Source organism: Sporobolomyces koalae (genome assembly GCF_050403365.1).
Source record: "Sporobolomyces koalae JCM15063 DNA, S_koalae_JCM15063T_v1_ctg79, whole genome shotgun sequence".
Classification (NCBI taxonomy): domain Eukaryota; kingdom Fungi; phylum Basidiomycota; class Microbotryomycetes; order Sporidiobolales; family Sporidiobolaceae; genus Sporobolomyces; species Sporobolomyces koalae.
In genome coordinates, this window is record NW_027481692.1 from 16,799 (window position 1) to 31,403 (window position 14,605).

The following is a 14,605-nucleotide window of genomic DNA, read 5'->3' on the forward strand; positions in this document are numbered from 1 at the left end:
TGCAACTAGGATTGGACTCGACTTCCGCCCTATTGATCATTCGCGCGCTCAAAGCGCTCACGACTCCCGCTCCCGATAGCCCGACTCGCCCGACTACCGTGATCCTCACGATTCACCAGCCCTCTTCGCAGATCTTCCATCATTTCGACCAAGTCATCCTCCTCGGTCTCGGCGGGTTGCAATTATACGCTGGTAGCGCTGCTGAATCGAGAGCATGGTTTGCTGCGAAAGGCTACCCATGCCCGGAAGGCTGGAATCCCGCAGATTGTGAGTCCTCCTGTTGGCAGATGCTACCGGGACCAATCACTCACTCTCTCCGTGCAAAGACTTGCTCGACCTGGCCTCAGCCCCGCCTCGAGATCTCGCGCCTGGACCGCCAGTACTTCACAGTCATGGATCATCGGCAGATTCGATCAAGGAAGTCACACGGATCGCTTCGAGCGTGAAAGGACTCCACGGCAAGGATGGCGGATCGAGCATGTTGCCTACCGTGCCTTCGCAGGCTCGATCGAATACGACAGCCGTATCGAAAGCTCTCAGCCTCAAAAACCAGTTCCAACTCGCCGAGGAGGACCGCAAGCCTAGTACTGTCACACTCACGCAGTTTGAGGTACTCTCGGGACGGGAAATCAAGAATCTGAGGAGAGACTGGTCCTTATTCGTGCGTTGACGCCCGCTGTTTGAAATGTCGAAAAGACCGCTGACTCTGACACTGTTGTGACCCCCACGTCAGTTCATGCACAATATCGTCGCCGTACTCGTCGGAGTCATCGTTGGTGGCATGTATTTCCATGTAGACTTGAGTATCGGGGGTACGAGCTGTCGCCTCTGATCTTTTCCCCCGAATCGCTAGTTAATCTCGAATGTCTCAACTAGGATTCCAATCACGAATCGGCTCTCTATTCTTCCTCGGCTGTCTCTTGGCGTTCGCGTCGCTTTCAGCGCTGGCCAACTTCTCGCACCTGCGCTCTCTGTTTTTGCGAGAACGCGCACGGGCGTACTACTCGCCTTTCGCCTGGGTCACAAGCCGCATTGCATTCGACATGATCCCGCTGAGGCTCATTCCGACCATCTTGCTTGGCGTTATCGTCTAGTACGCCTTCAATCTCCCGCTGCTATTTCAAGACAAGACTAAACCCGGCCTCTTTGTGCAGCTGGATGGTCGGGCTCGCGCCCACGGCCGCTCACTTTTTCAAATTCCTGCTGATCCTCGTGCTGTACTCGATCGCGATGACACTGTTCAACTTCTTGCTCGCGGCCCTCGTGGCGGAGGTCGGCATCGCAATCTTGATCTCCTCGGTGTAAGCACTGTTTCACTCGCAGCAGTCCTACCGGTCTCTTTGGATTGCTAATGCTGCTCTTGGGGGATAGGATCAACTTGTTCCAGATGGCGTTCGCCGGGTTCTTCATCAACCTGTCGAGGATTCCGGCGGTCCTGCGATGGCTGCAATGGTTGTCGCCGCTCAAGTACATGCTCGAGGCCCTTTCGGTCAACGAGGTCTCGAGCGGCCTCATGATCATCGACGAGCTCGCGGGCGCCAAGGTACAAGTATCGGCCGAGGTGATCATGTCGACCCTGTTTGGGTTCAAATTCTCGGCGTACTACAGGCGAGTCTTTTTCTCTTTTATCCCGATTTGGGGCGTCTGTCCTAACTTGGCTATCGTCGTCGAACAGGGACGTGTTGGTTCTGTTTGGGTTTATCGCAGGATTCGCGGTCTCGGTTGTCGGTGCCGTCGTGTTCAACCTGCGTGAATTGCGCTAGTTTGCCCATCTTTGCTCTCTCTCTGCGCTTTCGACTTCATTACGACTATTGAGTGTGTCTTGTTATGGTTGTACCGGCTTGTATGGTTGTTCATTGCGTTTCACGAAATCGATACATATGATTCGAACTTGTTTGCTGCGTTCTTTCATGACTTTGACGCTCGCTTTATAATACACAATCTCTGAGCTAGTCGGCTGCAAGCCACAAAGCGAATCGGTCGCGAGAGTAGATCGCCACGGGGTCCGAGACGCGCGCGCCACTTGTCTCGCTTGATCTCTAACCCTATTGTCATCACTCGCCCGCCATGCCTCGAGCCGAAGCAGGATCATCCAAAGCGATTGGCAATGCCATGAAGAGCAAAGGTGAGCCTCTATTCGCCGATGCTTCGCATCAAGAGGATTCAAGAGTCGAGACTTGGCTGACCCAATTCTCGCCGCATTCAGGTTTGCAGAAGCTCCGATGGTACTGCCAGATCTGTGAGAAGCAATGTCGCGATGTACGCCAACACTTGTCACCTCCCCCTCTCGTTTCGCTGACATGTGTAACCGGTTACTCTCGAGCAGGACAACGGATTCAAATGTCACACCATGTCGGAGGGTCACTTGAGACAGATGCTGCTCGTTGGAGAGAGTGCAGGCAAACATATCGCAGACTACACTTCGAGGTTCCAGGGAGAATTCGTTGCATTGCTCAGTCGAAGGTGAGATTCTCGGTACCTAGTCTCCTCGCCCGTGAGCGAGTTTATGCTGACGGTCATGTACGGCTATCAGGTGGGGTACGAAACGAGTACGAGTCAACCAGGTCTACCAGGAGTACATTCAAGACAAGAACCACCTGCACATGAACGCGACTCGATTCTTGTCCCTCACCGAGTTCGCCAAGCATCTCGGCAAGACGGGAGTTTGTCACGTCGACGAGACTGAGAAAGGGTGGTTCATCAGTTGGATCGACAACTCTCCGAGAGCGCTCGCGAAGGCAGAGGCGAACCAGAAGAAAGAACGGGGTGAGATGGACGACGAGATGCGACAGAGGAAGTTGATTCAGGAACAAATCGAACGTGCGAGGGAAGAAGGCGAGAGGAGAAGACGAGAGGCATTGCAGGCAAAGGGGGAGCTGCCTGCTGGAGGACGTGTCTCGGAGGACGCTACTGCGGCAGTCGAAGAGCCAGAACCTACAGGCGAACTCAAGCGCGAAGAGGGCGAAAAGGTTGCGCTCAACCTGACGTTCAAGACGACTCCGGCCATCGCCGCTCAACCGAGTACGGGCAATTCACCCTCGCCCCCAGCCGATTCTACCAGCGCGACTCCTGCCCCTGCCCCGACTTCGACCTTTATCGCTCCACCTGCCAAGCCCGTGATAGGTTTCACACCCAAGGCAAATCCTCTAGCCGCTAAGAAAGCCAACCCCCTCAAGTCGAACCCGCTCGCGAAGAAACCAAATCCGCTCAAAGCATCTTCAACTTCGTCCACGGTTGGCGCGGGCGCCGAGAAGCGCAAAGCACCTATGAGTGCGATGGAACAGATTGCGATGGAGGAGATGGCTCGCAAGCAGAGGCGGAGGAACTGAACGCTCGAAAACTTGAGCCTGATTGAGCTCGATCGTTTCTTCGTTGGTCGTTGAGAAGATTTCGTCGTTGACCCCCCATGTTGTTCTTCTGCCCTGTCGTTAACCTGGTCAAGCTCTGAAGAATGGATTGTGCATACACTGCTGTCGAGCATTGACGTCTTTTCCGAACCGCGCGCTTATACTTTCCAGCCCGGCGGTATCGAGTAGCGCATACACGGTACTTCATGAATGGATGTGCTATATGTATGCAATCGCTCAGTCGTCCAGCTACTTGCAGTCGGTTCTGCGGTTGAGCTAGAAAAAGAATCCGGGGATGTTCAGTCAGCTGGAATCGTCGAGCATGTACTCGCCATAGCTCGGGGACACCGACAATGCCTGTTCGGCCTGACGGGTCTTCGAGGTGCCTCGGGCATGAATCCGAACCCATGCGGCGCTTCGAGAGAGAACCGAATCCTGATCGGTCCGGTTCGCAATCCCCGACTTTGCAAAGGATTCTTCTGACCGTACAATTTTTTCCGGAACTCCCATTGCCGTTGACGTGTGCGCTAGACTTTTCGTCTGACGTACAACCTGACCCTCTCGTTCCTTCGCTTCTCCTCGTACTCGGCGCAATCCCGCTTTCGTCCTTCGGTTGGACTAAGGAGCCAAGGAGGATAGACCCCTGATCGACGACGACCACCATGTCCGGCTTCTCTACTCGTAGCGTCTTCTCGAACTACTCGACAACGAGTACAACGTCGACCTCTTCGACCTCTTCGACCCAATCATTTGCCGGTTCAAAGATTGCCTGGTTGTCGTCGGTCGAGGTCGAAGCGGCAATAGAAAAGGAGAAAAGCTCGATCAGGCGGGAAGAGGAGTTGAGCCTAGCCGGCACTGCACGATCGGGCAGGCAGCTTCAGCGCCAGGATGAACTCGAAGACGGCGAGAGGAAAGATTGGACAAACTCGGTCGGGCCCAACACGTTGAGTCTACACCGCTCCGTACTTCGAGGACAACTTGTCGCTGTGCTGACACGGGGTTCGATTTGCGCAAGTAGAGGCAGGAAGCTCGGGAAGATGTTGCTGTCGAGCTCGACAAGCGTGCGGTCCCTGCGGATCTCGTCGCCTCTCCAACTCAAGGTATTGCATGCTGTCTTCCCACGCGCAGCCGATCTACCTCGAGACTTATCCTGTCGCACGCAAACAGCCTCTCGAGGATCCTGCTACGGCATACAATCGAACGCCTCCTGTCACTGCACCCACCCGCTCGGTCGGAATGAAATGGTTCTTCTAGATGATGGACCTTTCCAGCACTTCCTCGGACGACCAAAGCTCATGGTGCCGCATTATTCGTACTAATACTTGTCGGCTATGTCCTGCCGCGCGGCTACCTTCGGGTCCACCCTTTTCTTCCCGAGTCCTCCCTAAAAGCAGTGAAAAAAAAAAGGTCAACCTCGACCTAATCAAAAAGGACATTACCTCGATCCGTAGCTTCTGCGTCTTCTCCATCTGATCACGTATATTTACATCTGTTGCTATCTGTATTCTGTCATAGACTCTTCCCGTTTTGTGGCGATGTGGTGGCACGCCAACAGTGTGCGATCTTGGGGTTCCGCGTGATCGAGCATCTTGCACGAACAAACAAGGCTGCAGCACATATGTAGCTAGTGCTGCGCATGTCAGGGCAAGACAGATATATGAAACCTGGCGAGCGATCCGAGCGCGGTTCTTTCACCTCGATCCCTATCTTTCTCTAGAGTGCAACTTCAGCGCGCAACAAACATCGTAGCTACAGGTGACTGTCACTCCAACGTTGGTCGTCACGAGCGGCACCTCCGAGTCGGAGGCACTCACGTCTCGTCAACAGTGCATGCTCAACGCGGAATGTCGCTCTTGGCAGGCGCTAGCCTGTTGAGAAAGAGGCGACTTTGGGCCGACAAACTTTTGCTATTGACATTGGGTTTTGCTGCGAGGTCGGCAAGGTATCGAGCACTTCTGTTGTACAAACTAGATGGAGGGCAACGAGGTTATAACAATAGACGTAAACGAAATCCCCTATGCTATTTACTGTGGGAGGGTGGCAGTTGCGGCTCGGGTGGCGGTGATGGTATCTCTGAAGGCGGAAGAGGCGCGTGATTGCTATCAGATGAGAAAACCTCTTGCGCAGAATCTGGAATCGTGGTTTTCGTAGGGTACGAGATGCCCATAGAGGTAGCAGGTCTAGAGGGCACGCTCGGTTTCGGAGGGCGAATGCGAGGGGTGGATTGTGCTGGAGACAGGGGAACAGGTGCGGTAAGTGGCAAGCCAAAGGCAGGAGGCGCCAAGGGGAGATCCTCTTCGTCGTCGGTCGTGGTGTAGGGATCGTATTCGCCGTTCGAAGCAGCCGAGTCGCGGGTATAGAGCTTGGGGCGATCCGAGTTCGATATGGTGAGAAGAGGTCTCCCGCCATTCAGCGACCTACTTCGCGATGGTGAGGTCGCAAAAGGTGCTAGGGGAGTCGACGACGACGACGGCGTGATATTGGTGTCGATTGCGAGGCCTATCTCCGTGTCCAGTTTCGAGCGGCGAGGGAATTCAAACTGCGAAGAAGCACCACGATTGCTACCATGTCTGCGACGCGATCCCTGTCTCTCGAGAGCGGTCGAGACAGACGTCGATAGTGCTTCCTCTGACGGAGCCGAGGAATGTCGTGCTGGCGGGGTCCATGCTCGCGGCGATTTGATGAAGGCAGGACTTCGTGAAGACGAAGATGCGGCTGTGCCATAATGTCTGCGAGGTCCAGACTTTGACATTGAGGGAAAGCGTTTCGAATGCCCGCTCGAATGTTTGGTGCCTCCGTTGCCACTGGCGCGACGTACAAGCGGTTTCGACACGGCTAGATTTGGGCCGACGTCCCAGGTCATTCCCTTGAAAAGCAGTCGTGAGCTCAGAAGAGGAGGGCTGCTCACGTTCAAGGTCCGGCTCGACCAAAGACGGCGGTCGTGCGCGTTCGTCCTGGGGCGTATCGCTTTTGACGGAAGATCGACGCTGCGACTGAGTAGACGACGCCAAGTGAAGGAAGGGTGATGTTGGGATATTCCGAGTGAAAGCGATGAAGACGATGAGGAGAAACATCCCAGCGAGTTGAATCACGCCAAGACGTTTCTCGAGCCGAATCTACCAGATACGGATCATGAGCAATCTATCGGGCACAACATGGGCACATGACGAGAGCCTGACCTCCTGAGCGAGTAGTCCGACTTGACTCTGAAGACCGAGCTTCTCGCGCTCGAGTTCCTTCCTTTCCCTTTCAAGCTCGAGAAGCGCCTGGCGAATACCTGTCTCTTGCCGAGAGCGCTACACAATCAAACCACTGTCAGCCTGACGCAGCAGTGTAGTGTGAAAAGCCACAACGAGACAGCTCACCATTGCTTCGACCTCGACCAATCTCCGCTCGATTCGGATGAAGGCTTCTCGAAGCATACTGCTTTGAGCCTCGGTAAAATGCATCGATAGGGTTTGATTATGTTCAAGACTGGCAAGCCGTTTCATGATCGTCGCGTAAATGGATTCGCCAGGCTGGGTTTGTTGAATCGGAGGAGGAATCAGAGGCGGACGATGAGGCGGTAAATATTGACCCGCGGACAAGGTGTCATTACGTGCAACTGGTACTCGCGGCTTGACAAGGATTGGATTATCGGATGGGGCAGCAGGGCGAGGAGAAGCGGCAGGTGTCGATACTTCTGTTTCGACCGCCGGTGCGGTACGAGGGGAAGAGGCGGATGACGTAGAAGAAGCGAGGGTTGTAGAGCTGGGTTCCTCAGAAGGTAGAGTGGAGGTCTCTGGCGGCATGGAACTCGGCTCCGGGAGTGTATGTCGGGCACTGGGAGCTGAAATATTGACGAACGAGTGTTCTGCCGGGGCCGAGGCAGAGGACTCGGGTCCCGTGGTTGTCACATCGGAGTCAGAAGTGTTCGTTCTGACGTTGGCTGTGTTGGTAGGAGTAGCGGTTAGGGTAGATTCAGCGGTCTCCGGTGAGCTTGTCGCCGACGAGCTGAGTTCGGTTGTGATCGGCATAGGAGGTTCAGCTTCGGACACCGAGCTCGAGCCTATGCTTGTTGTAGTGATGGGCGCAGCGATCCGGTCGACGGTGACAGTCGGTGATCTGCTCGAGCTCGGGTCTTGCGTCTCGGATTCTGCTCCAGTCGACAATCTTCCCTCTTGACGTTCTTTCTGGTAGGTGGGAGCAACACTTGTCACATCTTCACCCTTCTCCGTAAGCTTCATCACGATCTCGTCCTCCTCCTCGTCGCCCTCGTCCTCTTCCTCTGCATCTTCCTCTGCTGCTGCAAGCGCTTCTTGGATCTGTCTCGCTTTCCTTTCCGACTCACGATACGCATCGAGCTGAGTGTATCCATACACACGCAAGAGCGAGACCGGGCAATAGTACTCGGATCCAAAGTGTGACAGAAAGTTGATACGGATGTATCGACAGAAATTCGGTATTGCGTTTGGCCGGAACACCTGGTGGACAATGGAATTGCATTTGGGTAAGAGGCTTCAGATTCCGAAACTGCGAAAGATTCGTGCGTACCTGGATGCCACGCACATTGCGCGCCCGGAACGTGCCCAGGTCGTGCCAGTCAGCGGCAGTGCCAGGATAATTGACACTGCAACTCGCGTTGAAGTGCTTGAACATGCTCGAAAAAAATTCAAAGTTGGCGAGCACAATCGTGTCGATCTGAATCTCGTCACACAGCTCGACTTCGACGAATTTGGGCTTTGCGGAACATGGTGTGAGCATGTACCGATCCTTCTTTTCGACGAGGATCGCTGAGGCTCCTTTCGTCTTGCGCGAGGAGCGATGGACCATTGCTGCGCATTCGAAAGCGGCGTAATTCGAGCGGTCCTTGAGGGGTACGAGGGGATCGGTGTCGTCGCCCGCACCGACGTTCGCCAAAGGTTGAATCGGAGAACTTGAAGTTGCCTGGACAGGTGGTGGTGCTGCAGGGCTGACGTTCTCGCGATACAGAGGTCCGTCGCGTCTCCCGGTCCCATCGACAATTTCTTGCGTATTGCCTGGTCCGAGCGAGTCTGCACTGTCTTCACCCGAGGCGAACAAGCTGCCCAAATCTGTGCCATCACCGTCGTAGGTCTGCCCTCGATCACTGACAGGTCCGGTCCCAACGACGTCCTGCCTCTGTCGCTGCGCTGCTTTCTTTGCCCGCCGTGCGAGCGCGATTGAAGGATCCGGTACGACAACGTACTTCTCTCGCCACTCGTTGAACGACAAGAATTCAGGTGTCGAAGGGATGGAAGTGAGAGGTAATTCGGACACGATTGATACCTCAGGCAATGCAGGTTCCGGAGGTGCAGAAGCAGTCAACGGTGATGGCTCGGACAAAGGTGGGGCGATCTGGGTCGAAGTCGACGAGGCCGCGGTCGGCGTTTGCGGTGGTGGCGTACTACTTGTCGGATGGTCAGACGGAAGGTATTCTGGCGATTCCTGGCCGCCTGTAGCTGGGGCGTCCGAAGCAGGTGAAGGTGCTGTAATCGTTTCCGGTTCGGCCTCGACGACTTCGGCTGCAGTTTCCACGAAGGCAGAGTTCGATTTCGAAGCAGTGTCGACCGTCTCGCGAGTTCCGACTGTGGTGTTGCGGCTTTCGTCGACAGCCGCGGTGGAGGCATCATGCGATTCGACCGATACCGAGCCAAATACCGAAAGCGCACATAGCAGCAAGTAGATGCATGCTATTACCAGCCGCATGCCTCCCTCGAGCGACCAGATGCGAGAGTTCGAATGACGCAGGGTGCGTGAGGGAAATTGTGGGAAACGCGAACTCCGAATTTCCCGAGACGTAGAATTTCTTTCGACTTGGCTCGCTCTTTGAGTATAACTCGAAGTTATGCAATGCGTCACGAACAGCAAGGCGCTCATTAGGATGAGAGGAATGTGCGCGAGAAATCCAAATCGAGCGCTGTTCAGATTCTCAGGTCAAGTCAATCGCGGCTGACGAGAAGGTTCGTTCACAACATGAAATGGTCACGATGCTACGTCTACCATTCAGGAATTCCTGACGCTGCAAAACGACTCAGTCTACTCAGCCGAATTGATTTCGTCCTGAAAGCCGCGCCGGAAACCATTGCAGTTCCCTCAATTCGTCGCTTGCTCAAAAGTCACCCAATAGATCAGCGAACGCATCCTTCTTTGGCGGAGGCTGGGGTGCACTTGTGTTGGACGACATCGTAGCGCGCTGGCCAGACTGGTTCGGATTCGAGTAGTTGGGAGTCGATACCCGTGGAGTCGCGGCTTGCGTTTGGGTGGTCACCGGACGAGTGCTCCACGGAATGTTTGTCGTGCTCGAGGAAGCATAGGCAGGGTTGGTGAAGAAAGAGCCGGACGAGTTGACAGTGTTCTGAGCTGGCGGCTGCGCTCCGTTCGACACGGCAGAGTTCGAAGTAAAGGCATCGTTGAGGTCAAACAACGATTCAGCTTGCGTCGACGATGCAGTGGAAATCGATGGAGGGAATGGGTTCGAAGAAGCGCCCAACGAGAGCGAGCCGAGGCCAGCCAGATCGTCCAGCGGATTGCTCGCTTGCGACTTTGAGGCAGTCGGCGTCGACGCATTGTTGGGCGAAGGAGCCGCAAACGCAGAGTCATCGTCGAAATCGATTAGGGAGACCTGCTGAGCCTGAGCCTTTGCCTTTGTGGAGGGACCACCCGCGAGTCTAGGTAAATGCACGTCACGGTCAGCACGTTCACACGCGGACTTTCTGATTGCGTGTAATTACTCACGCCGGGTCGATGTCGGCAGTCGCTGAACGATCTCCACCCTTGAAAGCCTCGTAGCGCTTTGTGACATTGTTGATCAAGTCGTTGATGAGCAACAATCGATCTGACCTCGCCATTTTCGTCAGTTCTGTGTCTTGTGATTCAGGCGCGAACAGAACGACGCAAACACACCCATCGCATCTGGATTATTTTCGGCGCTCTCGCCGATCCATTTCTGGATCTTGGGCTGAACATGCCGGCACTTTTGCGCGATTTGCTGTAAATTGCGATGCATATGGAAATCAGCGCTGTTCTACGGCGGCCGGCGCATACGGCGGGCGCAACTTACGTCGTATGCGTCTCCCTCGACGAATTTTTCCTTGGGCTTGGCATTGTTGAGCATCTCGTTTAGAAGCAAGACTCGCTGCTGTATCCGGTCGAGCTCCTTGGATACTTGCTGCTCGTAATTTGGTTTCTTGTCTGGCTCCTGTATGTAGTCGGTTTGGGTCAGGACCGGTTGTCTGCCGTCCAGAGAACAGCAGCGAGAAATCAAACTTGCCGCTCCTGCCATTACTTTCATGAGTTCCTGAGCAGCGGCCAGGTCTTTCGGAGTACCTCGTCGAATCAGTTCTTGCAATTTCTGTTTCGAGCAATGTCACGCGATCAGCGATTACTCCGCGAGTTGCTCAGGGTAGGACTGCAAAGGACTTACTGCAGCCTGTGCAGCTCGGTCTTCCTCTTCCAGCTCGTCCGGAGTTTGCAAATTCTGTCGGCCACAAATGGTGTCAGAATGGGTGTCTCGGCTAGAGTGCTCGAGGCATCGGATTCACCTCGCTCGGGTTCAGTACCGACGCTTGTCTCCGATCAAAGTCTGGGAATCGGTAGCCTACGTGCGAGCCAGGAAACACGTAAGTTGAGGCAGAAAGGCAGTTTGCTCGATTCAGGAGACCAGGCACCTTTGTAACTGAGCAGGCGGTGCATGTCACGAATGTGGACGAGATCCTCCTTGTGTTTCGAAGTAAGGCAGATGGTGTTCTTCCACTCGTGCACGAGCTCGAGAACCTTGGCCATCGGGGGTGGTGGAAAAGTCGGCGGTCTCTCGGGGAACCTCCGCACGAGCTCGTTGAGGAATTCTTTTGTGCTAATCTGGAGATGGAACGGGTAACCGCAATTTTTTACGAGAATGTCGAGCAGCTACGGGACGCAAGCAATGTGGATTAGCACGTCGGGAAGCAGCTCGTTCGAAGACAGCGACGGAAAGTAGCCGCACGTGAAGAGCGAGCATTGCGACATGGCTGTTGCGGTGGTTGACGAGACGGACAACCTCGACCGCAGCTTCGCGCGGACTATGGGGCGTGCATGCGTACGATCGTGATTAGGACCGCGCCGAGTGCTCGGAGCAATCTTGTGCGTGGACTTACGTGTTTGCTTTCTTCGAGTTGATCAAGTCGGCAATCTCGAGGTCGAGGCTCAGATTCGGCTCGTGTAGGCTCGGATCACAGGCTCGTTCTGTTGACCGGTATTAGGCGCGAGGCGAGGCGGAGCGAGACGCGTGGGACTGTCAGCCTGTGGGACGATGCGTAGTAGTGGGGGGCTGAAGCGACTCACCGATGTAGCCCACCAGGATTTCTCGCGTAGTCGCGGCTGGGTACGAAGGAGAGGCCCCCCAGGTCGAAGTACTCGCCGTGGCGCGGTGGTGCGACGCCATGTGCACGTGAAGCGATGAAAGCCAACGCAGATGCGGCTCGCTCGCTCGGAGTCCGGCGCATTTCTCGCAACGATATTCGTACATTCCATGATGCCACAAGCAGCTGTCATTGCAGGTCCCTTCTCACTAGGATTCGTGCACAACTTGCTCAACTTGAAGAATAGGGAAAGCTGACTCACCAGCGCTTTCAGATTGTATACAACGACAGGTTAAAGGTTAGCTTTATACGCACCGCCACCAGGCGTGCCATGCGCTCGAAGGCTCGATGTTGCAAAGACCTTGAACTTGATTCTTGGAGACTCTAAAAAACAGTCGCGCTTCGCTTGCTCACTTGTGCTTGCGGACGACGACAAGATTTCATGTACGACAGCATTTTGTGGGCTTGATCTTCAAAGGATTTCTTCAAACATTTTTGTACTTGTACGAGTGGGCAGGTTCCGGAGATGCGCAGCGGACCGACGTCGGTGATCAGTAATCTTCCTTGGCGCCCTCGCGAACGGGCGACCTTTCCCTCCTGACGGGACTCCGGTCGCGACCTCCACCAGGACTCCTCGAGTCCCGACGACGCGGTTCGCGTTCGTAATCGCGGTCGTCATCGCGACGGTCCCGACGAGACGAGCTGCTGTAGCGGTCATCGCGACGGTCCGAGCCTCCGTAACGGGAGCCGCGATCGTCACGCGAAGGCACAGCATAGCGATCGTCACGCGAAGGCGCGGCATAGCGATCTTCGCGCGACGGCGGGGCAAATCGGTCGTCGGAGCGGCCTCCCGCCCATCGGTCTCCGGAATCGCCGTAACGCGAGCCCTGGGCGGGCCCACGGGCAGCGAAGCGGTAGTCTTCTTCGGGACGGCGCGGTCCACGGTATTCTCCAGGGGTCGGGTCATGAGGGCGGTTCGTGGCCGAGAAATCCACTCGGAGGCGTCGGCCGTGAAGCTCCTGCGAACGCCAACGAAAGTTGCGGCAATGGTCAGGGCGTGTGCCGGGTCGTGCGCGACCTAACAGTGGACGAGACTCACCATGCCGTTCAAATCTTGGATGGCCTTTTCGGCGTCAGAAACGCTGCCGAGAGTGACAAATCCGAATCCTCGAGAGCGGCCACTCTGTTGAAACATGGTATGCATAAGCATCGCTCGCAAGGATCGTTGAGGTGCGTCCGTAACTCACACGTTGGTCGTAGACAATGACAACTTTCTCGACGCGTCCGGCGCGGCCAAACTCGTGCTCGAGGTCCTCCTCGCGCGTGCGGATGCTCAGTCCAAAGACACCGAGCACATTGGAAGGTTGCGCGTCCTGCACAAAACAGTCTTGTCAGCGAGCCCGGGCGATCGTAATGACGGGGATGGAGAAGCATACGGGAGCGTTCGAGGGACGGGCAGGAGGGACGTAACGGCGGGAGTCGCCATTGCGATCACGGTAGTCACGACTGTCACGGCTGTCACGACTGTCGCGGTAGTCGCGGCGGTCTCGGTCGTCTCGGCTGTCGCGATCGTCTCGGCTGTCGCGACTGCAGCATGATGGTCAACGATGGCCGTGCGGGACGGACTGAGATTCGCATAGACTTACGCAGGAGGCGGCGAGCGAGATCGGTCCTTGTACGAGCTGGGTTCGGCGTCACGAACAGCCTGTCCGTGCGGTTCTTGCATAGCGTAGTCTGACATGGTGAGTGTCTGGTGTGGAGATGAGAGCAGCGGCGGCAGAAGGGAATCGGCAATTGTATTCAGTTGTAATCGAGCAATTCGCCCGGGTAAGGGCCCGCGAGCGAGTTGGCGAATTTTTCGCGGCCTCTCCTTTTTTCCCTGTTCTCAATCTCCAGAGCCCCCTTCCGACAACATGGTCAGTTGCCAGCAAGCCCTTTTCAGATCGAACTAGCCCAGCCTGCCGCCCTCTGCGCCGCCGTGTCGACCTCGTCAACCCCGGAAGGTCGGACGTCGCAAAGTTTTGGACCTCGTTTTCCATTCACTGCGCACACGACATGTGCCCGTAATCGACCATGCCGGCGAAAGCATCGAGCGTTCAAGGCATAGACTAGAGCGGCGAAAGCAGGACACGGCGGCCAGGAGAGACAGTGGATGCGACACTTGGAACAGACCAGCGAAAGTTGCATGGAAGGCACAATTCGACGGCCGCACTCTTGCTACTGGCGGACCTGCGGCATGGCGGTTGAGGGCATGGCATGGCACAGCACGTGAGATTCGAGACGGCCCCAGGACGGTTGGACTGACGATTGCTCTCACTCGACCCGACATGCTCCAACTCTAGGGTATTGACATTGAGCGCCACCACGTCAAGAAGGGTCAACGTACCGCCCCTCAGTCTGAGGACCCTTACCTCATGCTCCTGGTCAAGGTGTGTTGGTTGCGCTTTGAGCGGGTACCGCAATGTTGTGGTGGGATACTGATGCGCCTCGAGTATCTGTCTGTCAGCTCTACCGATTCTTGGCCCGCCGCACTGAGTCGAGGTTCAACAAGGTCATCTTGAGGAGGTTGTACCAATCCAAGATCAACCGTCCCCCTCTTTCGATCTCGCGCATCGCTCGCCAGGTTTCCAAGTCGAACAAGGCCTACACCGACAAGCACACCGTTGTCACTGTCGGTACCGTCACCGACGATGCCCGTCTCGCCGAGGTCCCCAAGCTCTCGGTCGCTGCGCTCCGCTTCACCCGCACTGCGCGTGCCCGCATCGAGAAGGCCGGAGGAGAGTGCATCACTCTTGACCAGCTCGCTCTCCGCAAGCCTACCGGTTCCAACACCCTCCTCCTCCGTGGTGCTCGCAACGCCCGTGAGGCCGTCAAGCACTTTGGTAAGTTTTCGGCACGACATATCCCGAGAAATCTCCAAAT

The 14,605-nt window shown here is 55.8% G+C and overlaps 6 protein-coding genes across 6 annotated transcripts; 3 read left to right on the forward strand and 3 right to left on the reverse strand.

The window, feature by feature from the left end:
• Positions 1 to 2,067: 2,067 nt before the first annotated feature.
• Positions 2,068 to 3,329, forward strand: RTS2 (Rts2p; the record flags this gene model as incomplete). The annotated part of the gene is made up of 4 exons (XM_076681586.1): positions 2,068 to 2,125; positions 2,207 to 2,259; positions 2,327 to 2,463; positions 2,534 to 3,329. 4 exons carry the CDS (start codon positions 2,068 to 2,070, stop codon positions 3,327 to 3,329), a joined length of 1,044 nt encoding a protein of 347 aa, XP_076531286.1.
• Positions 3,330 to 4,009: 680 nt separating this feature from the next.
• JCM15063_000009 (uncharacterized protein) lies at positions 4,010 to 4,601 on the forward strand (the record flags this gene model as incomplete). The annotated part of the gene is made up of 2 exons (XM_076681587.1): positions 4,010 to 4,447; positions 4,515 to 4,601. The coding sequence occupies 2 exons, from the start codon at positions 4,010 to 4,012 to the stop codon at positions 4,599 to 4,601; spliced, it is 525 nt and encodes a 174-aa protein (XP_076531287.1).
• A 766-nt stretch (positions 4,602 to 5,367) lies between these two features.
• Positions 5,368 to 9,053, reverse strand: SLP1 (Slp1p; the record flags this gene model as incomplete). The annotated part of the gene is made up of 5 exons (XM_076681588.1): positions 5,368 to 6,182; positions 6,256 to 6,463; positions 6,527 to 6,643; positions 6,713 to 7,810; positions 7,881 to 9,053. 5 exons carry the CDS (start codon positions 9,051 to 9,053, stop codon positions 5,368 to 5,370), a joined length of 3,411 nt encoding a protein of 1,136 aa, XP_076531288.1.
• Positions 9,054 to 9,456: 403 nt separating this feature from the next.
• Positions 9,457 to 11,766, reverse strand: JCM15063_000011 (uncharacterized protein; the record flags this gene model as incomplete). The annotated part of the gene is made up of 11 exons (XM_076681589.1): positions 9,457 to 10,015; positions 10,083 to 10,182; positions 10,251 to 10,335; positions 10,408 to 10,545; positions 10,618 to 10,698; positions 10,771 to 10,824; positions 10,889 to 10,944; positions 11,015 to 11,252; positions 11,329 to 11,404; positions 11,480 to 11,567; positions 11,667 to 11,766. The coding sequence occupies 11 exons, from the start codon at positions 11,764 to 11,766 to the stop codon at positions 9,457 to 9,459; spliced, it is 1,575 nt and encodes a 524-aa protein (XP_076531289.1).
• Positions 11,767 to 12,234: 468 nt separating this feature from the next.
• Positions 12,235 to 13,424, reverse strand: JCM15063_000012 (uncharacterized protein; the record flags this gene model as incomplete). The annotated part of the gene is made up of 5 exons (XM_076681590.1): positions 12,235 to 12,702; positions 12,783 to 12,866; positions 12,931 to 13,056; positions 13,120 to 13,261; positions 13,330 to 13,424. The coding sequence occupies 5 exons, from the start codon at positions 13,422 to 13,424 to the stop codon at positions 12,235 to 12,237; spliced, it is 915 nt and encodes a 304-aa protein (XP_076531290.1).
• Positions 13,425 to 13,596: 172 nt separating this feature from the next.
• Positions 13,597 to 14,565, forward strand: JCM15063_000013 (uncharacterized protein; the record flags this gene model as incomplete). The annotated part of the gene is made up of 3 exons (XM_076681591.1): positions 13,597 to 13,599; positions 14,026 to 14,112; positions 14,190 to 14,565. Coding segments are annotated over 3 exons (466 nt in total), but the record flags the coding sequence as incomplete, so codon positions are not given.
• Between the last annotated feature and the right edge of the window lie 40 nt (positions 14,566 to 14,605).